At 58.6% G+C, this 19,570-nt stretch overlaps 3 protein-coding genes across 4 annotated transcripts; all 3 read left to right on the top strand.

Annotated features, from left to right (window-relative positions):
• The first annotated feature begins 42 nt into the window (after positions 1-42).
• Positions 43-3,711, top strand: DHODH (dihydroorotate dehydrogenase (quinone)). Its single transcript, XM_034073120.1, has 9 exons — positions 43-141; positions 271-468; positions 674-873; positions 1,071-1,153; positions 1,660-1,847; positions 2,246-2,359; positions 2,650-2,803; positions 2,871-3,030; positions 3,153-3,711. Exons 1-9 carry the CDS (start codon positions 43-45, stop codon positions 3,205-3,207), a joined length of 1,251 nt encoding a protein of 416 aa, XP_033929011.1. The 3' UTR covers positions 3,208-3,711.
• Positions 3,712-5,982: 2,271 nt separating this feature from the next.
• LOC115946167 (haptoglobin-like) lies at positions 5,983-8,157 on the top strand. Its single transcript, XM_034073050.1, has 5 exons — positions 5,983-6,029; positions 6,302-6,360; positions 6,513-6,614; positions 6,818-6,892; positions 7,362-8,157. The coding sequence occupies exons 1-5, from the start codon at positions 6,019-6,021 to the stop codon at positions 8,123-8,125; spliced, it is 1,011 nt and encodes a 336-aa protein (XP_033928941.1). The 5' UTR covers positions 5,983-6,018; the 3' UTR covers positions 8,126-8,157.
• A 1,381-nt stretch (positions 8,158-9,538) lies between these two features.
• Positions 9,539-19,024, top strand: DHX38 (DEAH-box helicase 38). 2 transcript variants are annotated; one of them, XM_034072949.1, is made up of 26 exons: positions 9,539-9,932; positions 10,377-10,564; positions 10,722-10,826; positions 11,252-11,417; positions 11,522-11,640; positions 11,759-11,835; positions 11,976-12,131; positions 12,764-12,925; positions 13,009-13,116; positions 13,488-13,600; positions 13,715-13,852; positions 14,105-14,255; positions 14,382-14,567; positions 15,021-15,161; positions 15,339-15,449; positions 15,551-15,667; positions 15,914-16,021; positions 16,145-16,257; positions 16,743-16,951; positions 17,032-17,186; positions 17,264-17,419; positions 17,495-17,629; positions 17,708-17,833; positions 18,238-18,333; positions 18,489-18,610; positions 18,760-19,024. In XM_034072949.1, the coding sequence occupies exons 1-26, from the start codon at positions 9,610-9,612 to the stop codon at positions 18,842-18,844; spliced, it is 3,666 nt and encodes a 1,221-aa protein (XP_033928840.1). In that variant the 5' UTR covers positions 9,539-9,609; the 3' UTR covers positions 18,845-19,024. The 2 variants fall into 2 exon arrangements, with proteins under 2 accessions (XP_033928840.1, XP_033928839.1); XM_034072948.1 differs by having other exon boundaries at positions 14,105-14,291.
• The last annotated feature ends 546 nt before the right edge of the window (positions 19,025-19,570 follow it).

The following is a 19,570-nucleotide window of genomic DNA, read 5'->3' as shown; positions in this document are numbered from 1 at the left end:
GGGCTGCGGGGGGGGCACCCTCCTGACGGTGCCGCCGCTCTCATGTCCCGTAGGGGAACAGGGACGGAGCGGGACGGGGACGGGGGGGGACGGGGGGGGAGGCCGGACCGGGAAGGCTGCGGGGGGGGCACCCCCCTGACGGTGCCGCCGCTGATCATGTCCCGTAGGGGAACAGGGATGGAGCGGGACGGGACGGGCCGGGGGGGCCGGACCGGGAGGCCTCAGGGGGGGCACCCTCCTGACGGTGCCGCCGCTCCTCATGTCCCGTAGGGGCGGCTGCGGGTGCTGGCGGCGCTGGGCGGCTGCGGACTGGTGCTGGGCTCGGCGCTGGCTGCGGGTGATGAGCGGCTGTACGCGGCGGCGATGCCCGTGCTCCGGGCACTGCCCCCCGAGGCCGCGCACCGGGTGGCTCTGCGCGTCGCTGCCCTGGGACTGCTGCCTCCCGCCCGTCCCGACAGCCCAGCCCTGGTGCGGCAATGATGGGGGGGGCACCGGGACGGGGATGGGGGGGGGGGGAACGGGCGCTTCCGCAGCGGGACGGGAGATCCGCAGCCCCCGGGGGTGCCACCGGGGCACCGGAGGGAGCGGAGGACCCCCGGGCAGAGGAACCGGCGGACAGGGGCTGGGGAGAGGCTCCGGTTCCCAGCCGACGGTATCTGCCCCTGCCCCGCAGGAGGTGCGGGTGTTCGGGCACCGGTTCTGTAACCCGGTGGGCCTGGCAGCTGGGTTCGACAAGCACGGAGAGGCGGTGAACGGGCTGTACAAGATGGGCTTCGGCTTTGTGGAAGTCGGGACTGTAACACCCCAGCCCCAGGAGGGGAACCCCCGGCCCAGGGTGTTCCGGCTGGTGGAGGACGAGGCTGTCATTAACAGGTGGGAGCCGAGGGTGCAGCTCTGCAGGGTACCATGGGCTGCCCACACACACCTGGGTGTTTGTGTGGGACCAGCTCTGCTGTGGTGGCTCCGATGCAGGATGTACTGAGCAGAGCTGAGCTTCTCTTCCTGTGTCCTGTGTCCTGCTCGGGTGTTGTGGACCCAGCACAGCCTGAACCTTGCCTGTTGTGGTGCAGGTATGGGTTCAACAGCCACGGCCATGCTGCGGTGGAGCGCAGGCTGCGGGCCCGCCAGGACACACAGCTCCGGCTCACTGGTGGTGAGGCAGCTTCTTTGCTCCTGGAGTCTGCAGGGTGGGTTTGGGGTCTCCCGTGTAGGTTTTTGTCTCCATGGGTTCCATGTAGGCCAGGAAGAGTGTGTAAAACCTGTGTCCATCATGGGGGGACCCTGGCCAGGCCAAGGTGCACTCAGACAGCAGGAACCCTTATGGGGCTGTAGCTCTTCTCTTTGGGACTGTGACCAGCACCTTTCTCCAGGCACTTGCTCTGCAGCAGATGCTGCATTTGCTGCTTTGGGCAGGATGTGTGTGCTGAGAGCAGCCAGAGCTGGGCAGTTTGCAAAGGGAGTCTGTGCTGTGTGGCCAGGCTGGAGGCTGCAGTGCTGGAGGTGCTGACTGGGGCAGCTGTGGTGATGCTCCTGTTCCTGCAGGACATTCCCAATCAAACCCCCATGGTCTGCATACCCCCATCCTGACTGTAGCTGGTGTCAGGTGCTCTGGGCGGTGGGTGCTCCTGCTGCTATGGTTCAGTCATGTCTGTGTTCCAGCGGGGATGCCCCTTGGAATCAACCTGGGCAAGAACAAGAGCTCCACGGATGCTGCAGCTGACTACGTGGCTGGGGTCCGGACACTGGGCCCTTTGGCTGACTACCTGGTTGTGAACGTGTCCAGCCCAAACACGCCAGGGCTGCGGCACCTGCAGGCCAAAGCTGAGCTGCAGGACCTGCTGACCAAGGTGGGTGACCCTCACAGCCAGCCCAAGCCACAGCTGCACCAGTGGGTCCATCCTGTGCCCAGGTAGTGCCTGCTCTGCTCCAACTGGGTTTGCCAGCCCAGGGAGGAGCATGGTGGCACCCTGGAGAGGTGGGCAGAGCCACCAAGATGTCCCCTGGTCAGCTGTTGGCACAGGGCTCACTGGGGCACTGTACTCCATGGAGAGGCACATAAGCAGTGGGGCACTGCCATCTGCTTTGCCTCCCTACCCCATGGCAACGGGACCCACTGTGGGCCTGTGCAGGTTGCATGCCCTGGCAGCATGTGAGGAGAGCAGGGTCCGTGTGGTGCTGTTGTTGGTGGTGGGTGCACGTGTGTCCCCAGCACAGGTTGCTCTGTGCCCCATGCACTGCCCTGCAGGTACTGGCAGCACGGGACGCATTGACCTGCACACACAAACCAGCTGTGCTGGTGAAGATCGCCCCTGACCTCAGCACACAGGACAAGCAGGACATTGCCAGCGTTGTCTGTGAGGTGAGGGGAGCAGGAGGCTGGTAGGAGCTGGGGGCTGTGTCCTGCCTCACCTCTGCAGTGTCAGTGCAGGACACTGTCCTGGCAGGTCACCTCCGAAGGGACAGGCAGACCTGCAGCCCTCTGGCTGCTGTAGGACAGTGCCCTGTGTAGCTCTCAGTCTATGATGGCCTCCCTCGGGCAGGGAGAGGTGGCTGCTTTGCCCCAGGTCCCGTTGCTGGTGCCTGTCCCCAGAGGGTGTTGGTGGGGTGAGAGCAGGGGTTGCTCATGGACCCTGTGCTGCTTCCCCTCAGCTCGGTGTGGATGGGCTGATTGTCAGTAACACCACCGTGAGCCGGCCCAGCAGCCTCCAGAGCAGCCAGCGCTCCCAGCCCGGCGGCCTCAGTGGGAAGCCGCTGCGGGAGCTGTCCACACAGACCATCAGGGACATGTACACCCTCACCCGCGGTAGGGCAGGGACCTGCGGGCACAGCCGGGTGTTGTCTGTGCTGTTCTGACCCTGTGTGTGCCATAGGCCGGGTGCCCATCATCGGGGTGGGGGGTGTGAGCAGCGGGCAGGATGCCCTGGAGAAGATCCGTGCTGGAGCCTCCCTCCTGCAGATGTACACAGCCCTTGTGTACCATGGACCACGGGTGGTGCAGGTGGTGAAGCATGAGCTGGAGGAGCTGCTCAGGTGAGTGAGGGCCATGTGTGCCCTAGGGCAGCTCCAGGCAGCCATAGGGCAGTGCTCGGGCACAGTACTGTGGGGCAAGGCATGGTGCCAGGGCAGCCCATGGGCACACACTGTCCTTGTAGGGAACAGGGCTTCAGGAATGTCATGGAGGCAGTTGGAGCTGATCACCAGTCCTGACACGTTGCAGAGCCAAGGTCACACTGGAGGGGGTCTGGACAAGCAGGGAAATGTCTTTCCAGTGCTGGGCAGGCTGGGACTAAGCTGAGGGCCTGGTCCCAGCCTCTGGGGAGGGTCAGTGCTGGTGGGGAGCAGGGAAAGGAGCCTCCTGCTGCTGCCCAGGGCTGTATTTTGGCTCTCTGGTGTTTGGGTTCCCCAGCAGAAACCAGCACCAGGTAAGGCTCTGCTGGCTCAAGGAAGCCCCTGCGGGTCAGCCCTGTGTGCTGTGGGCTGTGCTCTGCCCCAGCTCCTGCTGCAGCACTGCCCATGGAGGACTTCCTTCCCCTGTGGTACTGCCAGAGCCGTGCACCAGACAGTGTATGGGGTGTCCCTGCTGCCTGGGACCCCAGGCCCTGCCCTTGCTGGTGCCTGGTCCTGCACCACAGCAGGATCTGCCCTCATCCCTGTGTGGTACTGATGCAGACCTTGGTCCTGCCCAAGCATCAATAAATGTTTGTTTCCCCATGTCCTGTGTGTGCTTTGGGGACCCCCTGGGGTCAGAGGGATGCAGTCCTTACCTGTCTGGTGCTCCTTGTCAGACCATGTTTATCCCATAGCAGGAGCCCTGCGGTAGCCTGGCTCTAGGATGGATCCACACAGAACTCACCAGAGCTTCCTTCAGAGAGCTCTGCTTGAGGCTGGGCCCTGGGGGTGCTGGACACTGTTTCTTCCCTTTGCTGACAGCACAGAGGTGTTGGGGAGAGCTGTGGTTATGCCCTGTTGGTTGTTATGAAAAGGTCCTGTTCATGCTTCCGGACTCTGCTTTGCCTTTGGAGCCTCCAGTGTTGACTGTGGCTTTACCCTGTGGTGATCTCCAGCTTTCTTGAACAACAGCCTGACCTGGACACAGTGTTCCCTGCTCAGCCCCACAGCTCACCCTGCAGAGCAGGATTGCAACACAGCCCTTCAACCAGCCTTGTTTACAGGAGCAGCAGTGCTGACTGCTCGCTATGGCCCCAAGCTCACATCAGGGCTGGCTCCCTCCTGCTCCCCCATCCGCAGCCCTCATCTCAGAGGTGTTCTGGTTACTGCTGCTCTAACCCTGCTGCCGAATTCAACAGCATTTTGTGAGGGATGGTGCAGGACATGGATCAGACCCTGGTGCATCCTGTGCTGCACTCCAGCTTCAAGTGTGGCTGCACGACTGTGGCTGTTGCTGGGCCAGAGCTGTCGTGGTTTGTGGCACACACACCCTATGAGGGGAGGAAGGTTGCACAGGGTGGGAAGGACTTTGCTGAGGTGTGGGACCAGAGAGGTCCCTGCTGAGCCTGGAGGCTGCAGCACAGGAGGTGCTGGTGGGATCCTGGCAGGCCCAGTTTCAATGGGTACAGGAGGTGCCTGCGCCCCACACACTGCCCTTGGCTGTGCCGCTGGATGCAGACCCTGCTGCCCCACACTGCCCTGCTCTGCCCCACACTGCTCTGCTCTGCCCCACACTGCTCTGCCCCACGCTGCTCTGCTCTGCCCCACACTGCTCTGCTCTGCTGTGCCCCACACTGCTCTGCCCCACACTGCTCTGCCCCATGCTGCCCCACACTGCTCTCTGCTCTGCCCCGAGCCGCTGCAGCCGCTTCCAGCTGGGCTCTGTCCAGCAGCCGCTGCCGCAGTTCCCGTCAGGCCTGGCCCCTTCCTGCCCCGAGGGGCTTTGGCCGCAGGTGCTCGGGAAGGGGCCGGTGCTTGCGGGAAGAGCTTGGCCCGGTCACGGTGTCTTGGACCGGACACGCTGCAGCCTTGGCTGCCCGGGCTGGGGCTGCACAGGGCACTGTGGGGGGGGCAGAGTGCAGGGTGTACCCAGTGTGAGAGGTGGGATGTAGAGTACACCCGATGTGAGGGCTGCAGGATGCAGGGTGTACCCAGTGTGAGACGTGGTGGGATGCAGAGTACACCCCGATGTGAGGGCTGCAGGATGCAGGGTGTACCCAGTGTGAGTCATGGTGGGATGCAGAGTACACCCGATGTGAGGGCTGCAGGATGCAGGGTGTACCCCAGTGTGAGAGGTGGGATGCAGAGTACACCCGATGTGAGGGCTGCAGGATGCAGGGTGTACCCCAGTGTGAGAGGTGGGATGCAGAGTACACCCGATGTGAGGGCTGCAGGATGCAGGGTGTACCCAGTGTGAGATGTGGGATGCACCGTACACCCCGATGTGAGGGCTGCAGGATGCAGGGTGTACCCAGTGTGAGACGTGGGATGCAGAGTACACCCTGATGTGAGGGCTGCAGGATGCAGGGTGTACCCAGTGTGAGAGGTGGTGGGATGCAGAGTACACCCGATGTGAGGGCTGCAGGATGCAGGGTGCCCCCATTATGAGGGGTGGTAGGGAGGGTGCAGGGTGTATGGGGCTCAGGCCCTGTGCCCATCACCTCCCAGCCGTGGTGGGTGCCGGTGCTCTGTGCGGCTGGCAGGTGCCCTGCAAGCCCTGCTCAAGGCAATGGAGTGGGGCAGTGCTGCAGGGCTCAGTCGGTGTCATGGTGCCAGGGCACCAGGGCTGCAGTCAGATCCCTTCCTGCATGTCTGTAGCTGCAGGATCCTGGAACTTGTTGGCATGGGGCTGTCCTGGGGCCTGTCCAGCTCCAGGACCTGCTCCAGGCTGTGAGCCCTGGGGTTGTTTGTGCTCTTCCTGCTGGGAAGCTGCTGGCTGCAGGCAGTGAGGGTCAAGAGGTCTGGGGCAGGGGCTGCCCCAGGGCGAGGTCAGTGGCAATAAAAGGCATGAAGAGGGAGCCTGGGACAGCCCCAACCTGCAGGAGGAGGCTGCGGTGAGGAGACGGAGCCATGAGCATGGGGTGAGTGATGCACTGTCTGCCTGAGGACTCAGCCCTGCTGGGGGCTGTGGCAGGACCGGAGCGGGGTTGGAGGTGCTGGAGGTCCCAGCACTGCAGCCTCATCCTCCACAGCAGCAGGGTCCGGGTCTGACCCAGACGACTTCTCCAGCCTGTGTCTGGTGCCCAGAGCCCCTGGCACAGTATGAGCCTGGCCTGGAGCACTGGTTGTGCTGGAGCCCAGGCTGGGAGCAGGGGTAGGATCCTCTGCTGACTGTGTCACTTCTTCCCTGCAGACCTGCAGTGCTGCTGGTTGCTGGCCTGGCCTGGACTGTGCTGACTGTAGCTGCCTCTGGTACCTTACAGGGCATGGGTGGGAGCTCAGGGGCATGGACAGAGCCAGGGGCAGGTGTGGGGCAGGGAGATGGGACTGGGGGTGACCCACTGGAGGTGGGGGCTCTGTCCTAAGCTGCTCCTCCCAGCCAGCTGAGCCTCCATTTCCTGCAGAGTGGAGCTGTGTGAAGCCTGCGGAGATTGAGCATGGGTACGTGGAGCACCTTGTCAAGTACCACTGTGACCCGTACTACCAACTGCGCGGCGCTGGTGACGGTGAGGCACAGGGCCTGGGCACAGCACCAAGGTTGGGGCTGGATAATGCAATCCTGTCCTGTCCCCCACCAGGCTTCCTTGGGGCTACAAGTAGCTCCCCTGCCCACTCAAGGTCAGGGAGGCACAAGTACCTTTGTGCCTCTCTGGCTGTGAGGCTTTCCCCTGTGCAGAGCAGAGGTGCTGACTCTGGTTTCCCTCTGCAGGGACATACAAGTGTGATGAGAACCTTGCATGGGTGAGCCTCGGAGCTGGCAAGGAGGCACCTGTCTGTGAGCCAGGTGAGAGCAGAGCTGCAGGGGCTGCAGCGAGCAGGGTGTCCGGAGGCTGTCAGTGTCTGCCTGTGCATCCAAGGGGCTGCAGGGGCTACAGCAAGCAGGGTGTCCGGAGGCTGTCAGTGTCTGCCTGTGCATCCAAGGGGCTTCAGGGGCTACAGCAAGCAGGGTGTCCGGAGGCTGACGGTGTCTGCCTGTGCATCCAAGGGGCTGCAGGGGCTGCAGCGAGCAGGGTGTCCGGAGGCTGACAGTGTCTGCCTGTGCAGCCAAGGGGCTGCAGCAAGCAGGGTGTCTGGAGGCTGACAGTGTCTGCCTGTGCATCCAAGGGGCTGCAGGGGCTGCAGCGAGCAGGGTGTCCGGAGGCTGACAGTGTCTGCCTGTGCAGCCGAGGGGCTGCAGGGGCTGCTCACACGTTCAGTGCTGCTCCCTGGGGCTGCCTCACGGGCTCACCAGGGCCCTGCTCTGCTCCATGCAGTGTGTGGGAAGCCGAAGAACCCCCCGAGGCAGATGCAGCGCATCATTGGGGGCCTGCTGGCTGGGAAGGGCAGCTTCCCGTGGCAGGGCCGGCTGGTGACACGCCACAACCTCACCGTGGGGGCCACACTCATCAGTGACCAGTGGCTGCTGACCACGGGCAGGAACGTGTACCTGAACCACACTGACAGCGCTACACCGGAGGAGATCGCCCCTACACTGCAGCTCTTCTTGGGTGGCCGGGAGCAGCCTGCTCTGGCCATTGAGCAGGTGGTGCTGCACCCCAACTACCCCAAGGCTGTGGATCTGGCCCTGCTGAAGCTCAAGGAGAAGGTGTTCCTTGGAGAGGAAATAATGCCCATCTGCCTGCCCCAGAAGGACTATGTGCAGCCAGGGCGTGTGGGTTATGTCTCAGGCTGGGGCCGTGGTGCCACCTTTGCCTTTTCCAGCATGCTGAAGTATGTGATGCTGCCAGTGGCAGAGGGAGAGAAGTGCCGGCAGTACTATGGGGCACGGAACGCATCCTCCTGGGTGCAGCCCCTCCTCAGCAATGACACCTTCTGTGTGGGCATGAGTGAGCTGCAAGAAGACACATGCTATGGGGATGCTGGTGGTGCCTTCGCCGTGCAGGACCCTGATGACAACACATGGTATGCAGCTGGCATCCTCAGCTATGACAAGACCTGCAGTGCCTCCAAGTACGGTGTATATGTGGACGTGCAGCGTGTCCTGGCCTGGATCAAAGACACAGTGGCAGCTGGATAGAAGAAGGGCCATGTGGAAATAAACCTGCCCCACACCCACCTCAAGCAAGCTCTGTCTGTGTGTCTGTCTGTGCATAGCGTGTGCATGCCCTTGGTGGGGAAGTGCCTGTGGGGTCTGTGCAGGGCTCCCCTGTGGGGATGCTTGGGGGGCTTTGTCTGCAGGGGCTGCCTCGGGCTCTGTGGGGTTCTCCCCTTCCCCCCGGGTGTGGGGTATCTGTGGGGTTCCTTCCCCCATCCCCTGTCCTGTGTGGGTGACTGTGAGAACCCCAAACGAGACTGGTGAGGGTCTGTGGGTGGTTGGGAAAGGAGCTGGAGGTGCTGATTGATGGAGCTGAACATGAGCAGCTTGTGCCCAGGCAGCCAGGAAGCCTCCAGCATTGTGGGCTGGATCAGCACCAGTGCAGCAGCAGGGCCAGGGCAGGGATTGTGCCCCTGCACTGGGCACTGATTCGGAGAGGGCTCCATGAACAAACTCGCCAAGAGTTTCAAGCTGACAAGCAGGTGTTCTTCACTGTAGCACCAGGAGACACGGGGGTAGCTCCTCCTAACGTGTGTCACCATCTTGCTACTCAGGCCATCCTTATATAGTCACTGGGCACACATGCATATTCATGAGGCTACACATGAATTATATCAGTTTCCGGAAGGTTTCCCGCATGTACACAAAAATGTGGTGGTGGTCGGTAAGGGTCGTTTACTTCTCTAAACGATCTTCCTAACTTCTGCTAGCCTCTGAAGCACCAGCTTCACTAACATTACAGACACAGTAATTATCCTCTCCTACTTATCAGTTAGTTTACCTGTTCCCACCCTGGACATCTGCTAGTGCTGGATACTGCCCAGTAGATGTTTACACCAGCTGAATGGGTCCGTTAGCACCTGAGACATAGCACTTACCCTGTCATTCTATACCAGTTAGTTTAACTGCACCAACCCTGGACATACGCCAGTCCCGGATACCCCCATCCCCAGCTCCTGTTCCTCCATTCACCCTTTCTTACCCCTTCAGCACTGAGGTCCCAAGGCCCTGGCACTACCCCCGAGCCCCGCAGTTATTGGGTACAACCCCCTCGGACTGACGGCTCCTTGGAACCGAGCTCACCCTGTGCTCCGGTGCTCCCGGTCCCGGCCCCCCCCGGCCGTGCCCGTGCCCCGCCCCCTGCCCGCCCAGTGCCCGCCCACCGCTCGCTCCCGGCCGCGCCCGCTACACCCGGAAGTCCCCCGGCTGCCACATGACCCCAAACAATACCCTCACACCGGAAGTCCGCCAAGGAACAGGCAGCACGTCTTGTCTAGCGAGCTGCACTCTATGGTGCCCACCGCTCCTATTGGCTCCCGCCGCTGTGTCTGTGGTGCGCGCGGCTAGAGCGGCTCTTCTCGCGGAGCATTGTGGGGCGGCGGCCCTGGGGGAGCGGGTGTACCGTCACTGAGGCAACCGGAGCGGGGGCAGAGCTCCGGTGCTCAGCTCCCCGCCCACCGGCGGCGATGGCGGCGGCCGAGGGCTCCCTGCACCGGCTGGCGGGCAGCAGCCCGGACACCGAGCCCGGCGGGCTGGTGCTGCGGCAGCGCAGCGCTGCCCCCGAGCCGCACGTCTTCAAGGCGCCGGCTCCACGGGCCTCGCTGCTGGGCCTGGATGTGCTGGCGGCCCAGAAGCGGAGGGAGCGCGGGGAGGAGGAGGAGGAGGAGGCGGAGGAGCGCAGGAAGCGGCCCCGGGTAGCCTCGCACAAGGACCGGGAACAGACCCGCGGCGAGGAGGGCACCGAGGAGGACGGCGACGACAGCGGCCGGAGCGGCCACGGCGTCCGCAGGTTGGTGTGAGCGGAGGGTGCTCGGTGCCACCGGGGCCTCCGCGGATGTTGGATCCCCTGTGGGGGGTGAGCGTGAGCACCGACAGCGTGTACGGGGCTGCGGCGGGGGGGTTACCTCGGGTAGGACCGGGGGCACCTCTGTCGGGTTGAGGAGCTCCGGGCAAAGCCGTTCGCTGCTGCCCTGCCGGGTGTCACGGGCAGGGGCTGTCAGGCCTGCGGTCAGAGCCATCCCGGTTGTGAGGTTCCTTCCTGCTGCCTGCAGGCAGCGGCCTGTTCAGGAGTGCACCTGAGAGCATCAGAGACGTGGTGTGCTGTTAGCAAAGGATGGAGAGAGCACTGTCAGCTTCTGCTATAGCAGAGGTTAGAAGTAGGGTTGTGTGAGTCAAGTTGAAGGCCAGCTGTTCCTCAGCACTCTTGAGCTTTTCTTCTCTCTGCTCTGTCCAGGCATTACCGTTCTACCCATATGGAATCACCTTCCTACACGGGGGGTGTCAGTGAGGAGTTCTGGGAGCGCAGCCGGCAGCGTGAACGGGACCGTCGGACACATGGTGTCTTTGCCTCCTCCAAGGACGAGAAGCAGCAGAAGAAGGAGCGCAGTAGGGACCGGGACCACGATCACAAACGGCACCGTGGTAATTGCTTAGAGATCTTTGTGACTCTTATTGCTGAGAGCTTGGGCTCACACCTCAGCCTGTTTGCAGTCCTTAGCTAATGTTCATGGTGGTTTCTCCAGCACATCTGAGAAGTCTCCTTGTGCACTTGACCCATGATCTCACTTTACTTTTGCAGAGGAACGGGACAGAAGTCGTCACAGCAGCAGGTCAGAGAGGGACAGCTCATCGGAGCACAGCAGCAGGAGGAGTGAACCAGAGAGTCCCAGGCATCGGCCCAAAGGTAGGAGTGGGACCCAGCAGAGTTCCTGTGTGAGACCAAACAGGAAGGGGGTTGTTCTTTTTGTTGTTAATGTTTTCTGCTGCTTTTGTCAGGACAAGTGTGGGTCGAAAAGCCGGTATCTTTTAACATTTGTGGTTAGGGCAAACCTAAAACTCCTAGCCTGACCTGGGCCCAGGAGCAATCTGCCAGCCATGTGTGTGAACATCTGGCTGATCTCTGTGTAGCTGGGTCTGTTCTGGGTCTGTGTGGTAGAAATGTGGTCACTTGGCAATTTTCCTTGGAATGCTGGCCCAGCCCCTTCTTTTAAATAGGGGCAGGTGGGTATCTTCCCTCCGTGCTCCTTGCTAGAAGGTGTACAGTGGCTCCTGGTCATGGGGGGGGTCACTGTTTGAACATCAGGTGCCAAACCCCATCTTCTCTGCTAGATGCAGCCACGCCGTCTCGCTCTGGCTGGGAGGAGGATGACAGTGGCTCCAGCAGTGCTCGCCGCTCACAGTGGGAATCTCCCTCGCCCATGCCTTCCTTTCGAGACTCAGAGCGCAGCCACCGGCCATCATCACAGCGAGACACGGACCGGAGAGACCGGGACAGGTATCAGTGGCTGCGGCTGAGCTATTAGTTGCAGAAAGGGGAGGGTGTATGTGAGGGTTGTGCCTGGCTGTGGACACCAATTCCTCTCTTGTGCTGTTTTTCAGGTCTGTGAGGAGCAGGTACTCGGATAAGACACCACTGCCCACCCCATCCTACAAATACAACGAGTGGGCTGATGACCGGAGACACCTCGGGTCCACACCACGGCTGTCCAGAGGGAGAGGTGAGGAGCCTGGGCTGAGCTGCCGGGGAATATAATGGAAATTCCCATCTCCTGCGAAGCACCGGGTTGGGTGCTGTAGGGTTCCCCCTGCGCCGCTCTGACCCGCTCGCCCTTCCAGGCCGGCGGACGGACGGGGAGGAGGGCATCGCCTTCGAGACGGAGGAGGAGCGGCAGCAGTGGGAGGACGACCAGCGGGTGAGAGCCGGGCGGGTGGGCAGCGGGAGCGGCGGGCGGGCTCCCCCCAGCGGCCACATGGGGAGCAGCGGCAGCGCCCAGGCCGGCACTGGTGGCTGCCGGAGCCGGCGGAGCTGAGGGCAGCGCCTCTCCCCTCCCAGCAAGCTGACCGGGACTGGTACATGATGGATGAGGGCTACGACGAGTTTCACAACCCCTTGGCCTGCTCCTCCGAGGAGTACGTGAAGAGGCGAGAGCAGCACCTGCACAAGCAGAGGCAGACGCGCATCTCAGCACAGCGGCGGCAGATCAACGAGGTAAGGGCTGTTGTGAGCTGTGGGTTTTGCTGTCCCTCCATAGATCTTGTTGCTGGCTGCAAAGCCTCTGCTGTCAGCTGGGAAAGCACAGTGTGTGTCCTGGCCCAGGCTCACAGGGAAGCTGTTGCTAAGCTCCCCTGGACAGTGCAACCCTGTACCTGCTGCACAGAGTAACTGCAGTGGTTCACAGTGTGTAGGGCAGCAGGAATGTGGAGGGCTATGCTCTTGCTATACTCTTGCTGTTCTGGGGTGTGAGCTACATTGCAAGGGTTGTTTGCTGTTGGCCCAGTGATAGTGATGGTGGGGGTTGCTGCCCTTAGCACAAGTGGGGTTATGTCCTGGCTTTCTGGTGTGTTCTGAGTATGGCAGGGGCCATGTGGAAAACGTTTCTCCTGCATTTCCTTGGAGACAGTCCTGTTGAGCATGTGCTTCATCTGGCCAGTCTGTGTTTCCTGTACCCTGCTGGTTCCAGTTACTGATTCTTCCCTAAGTGCTTGGTTTTAGGCTTCCTAGGCTGGAAGCATCAGTTTCATTCTATTGTCAGTGTGGGTCCCAGACCCCTAAGCTCTGGTGTGATCTTTTGGGCTTTCTGTGGGGCTTTTATATTCTTTTTAACATGCTGTTTCCCTTAGGATAACGAGCGCTGGGAGACAAATCGGATGCTGACCAGCGGTGTGGTTCATCGGATTGAAATAGACGATGATTTTGAGGAGGATAACTCAGCTAAAGTGCATTTGTTGGTGCACAACCTGGTGCCCCCTTTCCTAGATGGAAGGATTGTCTTCACCAAGCAGGTAGAAACTGTGGCTGCAGAATGGTGGCAGGGGGCCCCAGAAGTGTGCACTCTTCATGCTGAAGCAATACCTCTTTCCTCTAGCCGGAGCCAGTCATCCCTGTCAAGGATGCCACCTCAGATTTGGCCATCATAGCCCGGAAGGGCAGCCAGTTGGTGCGCAAGCACAGGGAGCAAAAGGAGCGTAAGAGGGTATGCTGTGACCTTTTGGCTTACTACCACACTGTACATGTTATATTGTTCCTTACAGCCTTTGTTTGGACTTTGCAGAATATAGGCTTTGGCAGCAAGTGATAATAAGGAGTTTATATTTTTGTGACCTGGGATATTGTTTATCCAGCATATCTGTCTGGATACTCTCTCTATCCAGACCAGTGTCTAAAGACCTCTGCTTTGGCTCACTTGGAAGAGGCAGTCTTGGTATAGGAATGCGGAGTGTGTTCCGTCTTCTAGCACTGGAGAACTGTGGGGCCAATGTGCTTTCATAGTCTTATGAATGGAATTGGAGAAGAATGATTTGTCAGTGCTTGCTGTGGCAGTTATGGTGCTCTCTGTCTTTCCAGGCTCAGCATAAGCACTGGGAGCTGGCAGGCACAAAACTGGGAGACATTATGGGGATCAAGAAAGAAGATGAGAAGGATGAGATGGTGACAGAAGATGGCAAAGTGGATTACAAGTATGAGCTTGGTTTGAATTACTCCTGCTCAGTCAGTAATGGGGCCTATATGGTGCCCATTTGCTTAGCAGATTGTGTGGAAAGACAGTTTCAGAACTTGTGGTGTTTCCTCAGGACTGAGCAGAAGTTTGCTGAACACATGAAAGAAAAAAATGAAGCCAGCAGCGAGTTTGCCAAGAAGAAGTCGATCCTGGAGCAGAGACAATATCTGCCCATCTTTGCTGTGCAGCAGGAGCTGCTTTCCATCCTCAGGTATGGCTGCTAGAGAGCTGGTCAGAGAGCATTCCCAGGGCATTGACCTATATCTCAGAAACCCAAGTGAGAAATTCTCCCAGCTGCATGGCCTGTTTGGAAGCTGCACCCTCGGGAAACAAACCCTGCTGCCTTGTGTGGTTGGTGGCAGTTCTTCTGTCTGACTGGTGAGATGCTTGGCTGACCAACCAGCGCTGTGAGTGCAAAACCCCTTTATGGTGTGTGAAGAAATAACTTTTTCCCTTTCTTCAGAGACAACAGCATTGTGATTGTGGTGGGGGAGACGGGGAGCGGGAAGACGACACAGCTGACACAGTACCTGCATGAGGACGGGTACACCGACTATGGCATGATCGGCTGCACGCAGCCCCGCAGGGTGGCAGCCATGTCCGTCGCCAAGAGGGTCAGTGAGGAGATGGGCGTGCGGCTTGGGGAGGAGGTGAGCCTGGCAGTGGGTGCAGGGTGGTGGGCTGAGGGCAGCGAGTGCATGGGACTGTTCTCAGACCTGCTTGTGTCCCTGCCCTCCCAGGTAGGCTATGCCATCCGCTTTGAGGACTGCACATCCGAGAACACATTGATCAAATACATGACAGATGGGATCCTTCTTCGTGAGTCCCTGCGAGAGGCTGACCTGGACAACTACAGTGCTATCATCATGGATGAGGCACATGAGCGCTCGCTCAATACTGATGTGCTCTTTGGCTTGCTTCGGGAGGTGTGTGTGAGCCTGGACAGGACAACAGCACAGAGGACATGAGCTGGTCTTAACGCAAAGTATTGACAGGGACAGGTCTTCTCTACCAGGTTTGGGGGAAGGAAGCAGCTCTGCCACATCTCTGCGTTTGCTGCTCCACCATCCTAGCCTGTGATTCTAACCCCTAGTTTTAATTAGCTGTTAAATCTCCCTAGTGTCAGAAGTGCTACCAGAAGCTTGCTGGCTAGCTGTCACTAGGTACAGAGATCTTTGCTGGCTTAAGGCTTCATGGACCAAGGTTGGTCTTAACTGCACAGAGCAGTTAAGTAAGCTTAACTGCATCTGCATTCCCTGGCATTAACAGCCAGTGACAGCAGAAGCTCTGTCCTGTGCTGTTGTCTCAGTAACAATGGAAGCATCCTGCAGCCATGCCCAAGGGCCCTTTTCTTACTGTTCCATTCATCTGCTTTCTAGGTGGTGGCCCGACGTTCAGATCTGAAGCTTGTTGTTACCTCAGCCACCATGGATGCGGATAAGTTTGCCTCCTTCTTTGGAAATGTTCCTATTTTCCACATTCCTGGACGCACCTTCCCTGTTGATATTCTTTTCAGCAAGGTATGGTTGATGTTGCAGAGGGAAGTTCTGTTGTGACAGAAGGGGATTGATTCTTGGGTGTACAGCACTCTGTGATGGTCAAAGGATAGAGGGGGAGAAGCTGTGCCATGATGCAGTCTTGCACAAAGGGTGGGGCAGGTCAGATGTTGGTGTCTGAAATCTGAGTGTGCCTTTCAGACCCCACAGGAGGATTATGTGGAGGCTGCAGTGAAACAAGCCCTGCAGGTCCATTTGTCTGGTGCTCCTGGAGACATTCTCATCTTCATGCCTGGCCAGGAGGACATAGAGGTGAGCTGTAAGGGTAGGCACTGTCCTACCCCCTTGTTGTTTATGTTTACACCCCTCTTGTGTTACACCCCATCTTATGGTTACACCCCTCTTGTGCCTAGGTGACCTCAGAGCAAATCATAGAGCACCTTGAAGAGCTGGAGAAGGCACCTGCACTTGCTGTTCTGCCTATATATTCACAGCTACCATCGGACTTGCAGGCCAAGATTTTCCAGAAGGTGCTGATGTGTGCTCTGTGGTAGGGGTGAGGACAGGGGAAACTAGTACAGGGAAGACTACTGAGGTAGCGAGAGGTGCAGGCATGCCTTTTGTACTGCATGTAGAGAGTGAGAGAAAGGGTGTACCTTCCTCAACTTTCCAAGAATCACCTCTGTCCTTCTGGGCTCTATATTACTGCCCTGCATGCTCCCTGCAAGGCAGAGGCCCTTGCTTTGGGATGTGACTGACATGCAGTATGCTTGCAGGCTCCAGATGGCGTCAGGAAGTGCATTGTTGCCACTAACATTGCAGAGACCTCACTGACAGTGGATGGCATCATGTTTGTGATTGACTCTGGCTACTGCAAGTTAAAGGTAAGCCATGATTTCCTGTACTATTTATGGCTGTCATCTCTGGGTTTAGTTTGAGGGGGTTCTGTGACTGGGTAGTGACCCAGCCTTCCTCTTTCTTCAGCCTGTTCTGCTTATGTCCTGCAGGTCTTCAACCCCCGCATAGGAATGGATGCACTGCAGATCTACCCCATCAGTCAAGCCAATGCCAACCAGAGGGCAGGCCGAGCTGGCCGAACAGGCCCAGGCCACTGCTTCAGGTAGGCATGTAATGGTATTCCTGTTCCTGTCCTATCTGCAGCTTGGCGTCAGGTTATACATACTTTTTTCTCACTGGAGCTGTTTGTTGTCCTGAACTTATGGGGGTATGAGAGCAGTAGGCAGGCCTTGAGCCCTTCTCTTTTGGACCCAGTGCCTCTGCAGAGGCAGATGCTCCAGTTTCTTCCCTTGCCTGTCTTCACTTGTGGCTGTTCTGCCCTTGATCCTGTGAGGATAACAGCCCAGCTAAGCAGTTTTCTCAGCACTTTGCTTTGGGGCCGGTCTATGCCCAGGGAATTACTGTGCTTGTGAGGGATGTGCACTGTGCTGAGCCCGGGTACCCTTAGGTGCTGGGGAGGCCACATGTTGGCCAGGGTAGAGATTTATCTCTGATGTCCTGCTGGCTGGGGTGGGCAGTGGTAGGTGAGTCAGTAATGGACACCATAGCCTGAATGTGAGGAGCATGCTCTTGGCATCTGTTCTCCAGGCTCTACACCCAGAGTGCCTACAAGAATGAGCTGCTGACAACGACAGTGCCTGAGATCCAGCGCACCAACCTTGCCAATGTGGTGCTTTTGCTCAAGTCCCTGGGTGTGCAGGACCTGCTGCAGTTCCACTTCATGGATCCACCCCCTGAGGACAACATGCTTAACTCCATGTACCAGCTGTGGATCCTGGGAGCCCTGGATAACACTGGTATTTTGGCTGCTGGGGCAAGCTGTTAGCCCGTGGGACTGGGACCTTCCCAGCTGCTGATCACTGTGCTGTTCCTATAGGTGGTCTGACCTCAACAGGACGTCTCATGGTGGAGTTTCCACTGGATCCTGCACTCTCCAAAATGCTCATTGTCTCCTGTGACATGGGTTGTAGCTCTGAGATCTTGCTTATTGTCTCCATGTTGTCTGTACCTGCCATCTTCTATCGGCCTAAGGTACGTCTTTGCTCTTTCAGCAGTCTGGGGCTTTCCTCTGGTATTTGACTAACCTGTGTTCTTTTCTCACCCTTCAGGGCCGAGAGGAGGAGAGTGACCAAGTGCGGGAGAAATTTGCTGTTCCCGAGAGTGATCACTTGACTTACCTGAACGTTTACCTGCAGTGGAAGAACAACAGCTATTCCACATTGTGGTGCAACCAGCACTTCATCCATGCCAAGGCCATGCGGAAGGTGAGGCTGTGGCAGTGAGGCTGTGGGTGGGAGCATTACACAGGAGAGGGGTCTGACTGCCACACACCCCTGCAGGTGCGGGAGGTGCGTGCCCAGCTCAAGGACATCATGGTGCAGCAGCGGATGAGTCTGGCATCTTGTGGTACTGACTGGGATGTTGTCAGGAAGTGCATCTGTGCTGCGTATTTCCATCAAGCTGCAAAGCTTAAGGTGAGAGGTGTCTCTGCTGGTCTGAGGCTGAAAAGCCCTGTCTGGGAGCTGGGGCGCTGATGATACTCCTCTTTGCAGGGCATTGGGGAGTATGTGAACATCCGTACGGGCATGCCCTGCCACCTGCACCCCACAAGCTCTCTCTTTGGCATGGGCTACACACCAGACTACATCGTGTATCATGAGTTGGTCATGACCACCAAGGTGAGCTTGAGCTGAGGGCTAGTCAAAAGGCTGATGGGTGCTCTCATGATGAGGGAGGTGGGAGGGCTTTGCTGCGATACTAGGAGTTGTTGGAGGGGCTGTTATCAGCATTTCTCATCTATACCAACTAGGCATGTCTATGTCATCTGCAGAGTCCTGTTTGTTCCTTTCCCAGCATTTTTTCCTGACCTATGTGGGACATGTTTGAACTTCTTTGCAGTCTCACCAAGTCCAGCCCATAGCAGGTTCTGGGGTTGGCAGGAATGATCTTGAAGGGGTGTAGCCCCAGTATGAGAAGTGCCATCAGCAAGTGGGGGAGTAGGGGAGCTGCCATGGCTCTGGAAATGGTGCCCAGGCTGCAAGAGTGCCATCCTGCTACTCTGGCCTTTCCTCTGTCCCTGCAGGAATACATGCAGTGTGTCACTGCTGTGGATGGAGAGTGGCTGGCAGAGCTGGGCCCCATGTTCTACAGTATCAAACATGCTGGCAAATCACGTCAGGTGAGTTTTGTGTGCAGGATGAGCCAGCAGACAGGAGGCCCACTGCATACCCGCAGGGTGTGTGCTCTTTGCCGTGGAGGGGGCAGGCCCGTGGGCCTGCAGAGAGTCTGCTGCTGGCCAGCTCTGCCTCTCTGACCTGCCCTGTCCTGCTCAAGGAGAACCGCCGCCGTGCCAAGGAGGAAGTGTCTGCCATGGAGGAGGAGATGGCGCTGGCCGAGGAGCAGCTGCGTGCCCGCCGGGAGGAGCAGGAGCGCCGCAACCCTCTGGGCAGTGCCAGGTAGGTGCTGGCCCTGCCTGGCCGTGGGATGGCTGCTGAAGAGCAGGAGTAGTGAGCTAGCTGCATAGAGCACACCCACTTTCCCATGGGTGCTGTGGTGCAGGGAAAGGTTACGTATTGCACTGATCACCCCTGTTCTCTCCTGGCAGATCTACTAAAATCTACACCCCTGGCCGGAAGGAGCAGGGCGAGCCCCTGACACCGCGACGCACCCCAGCACGCTTCGGCCTCTAAGGCAGCAGTGCCTGTTGCCTTGAAGCTTAAAGACTTTCAGGAGAGGCTGAGTCTTAGGAGTGTGCCCAGCCCTTCTGATCACTGTATTCTCTGAGGCACTCTATGGCTTGTGCCCCAGGAAGGATATGGTGTTTGGCACTGATTTTGCTACAGAACAGAAAAGACTTTATTTGTTTAAAAGTTGTCTAATCCGTGCTTTGTTTTGCGCTGTTTCCTGTCCCTTGGGCAAGAGTGGGGTGGAGACAGCCCTGTAGAATGGTGTGGGGCTGGTAATGTGAAGTTGTTGCCCTGTAGGACACAGGGCAAGGCACAGCATTACACTGACCTAGAGGGGAAAGGCACCCTGGCCCATACTACTGCAAAGGCAGTTTTCCCACAGCCTGTGCACAGCTGCCCTTGCCCACAGAAGTCCACAGGGCCAACCCTGTTTCAAGCCAGGCTGTGCCAGGGTTTCTCACCTTCAGCTGCTCACACTTATGGTGCTGCTCATCTGTTCTAACTATGAGGTATGTGTCTTCTTCCCACAGTGTGTCTTGAACATGCCTGGAGAAAGGGATGCAATAGAGAAATGAGGGGATGCAATAATACAGAAACACCCCTGATCTGCTGGCAGTTCAGGAGCTTGGCTAGTCCAGCAGCTGTCCATCTGTCCCATAAACTGCCAGCAGCAGTAACTGCTGTTTGGGATAGCTCAGCTCCACTCCTGTGTTCAGAACTTACTCCTTT

The sequence above is a fragment of the Melopsittacus undulatus genome, chromosome Z (assembly GCF_012275295.1).
Source record: "Melopsittacus undulatus isolate bMelUnd1 chromosome Z, bMelUnd1.mat.Z, whole genome shotgun sequence".
In the NCBI taxonomy this organism is placed as follows: domain Eukaryota; kingdom Metazoa; phylum Chordata; class Aves; order Psittaciformes; family Psittaculidae; genus Melopsittacus; species Melopsittacus undulatus.
The sequence above is the reverse complement of the archived record's forward strand: the minus strand, read 5'-3'. Positions and strand labels throughout refer to the sequence as shown.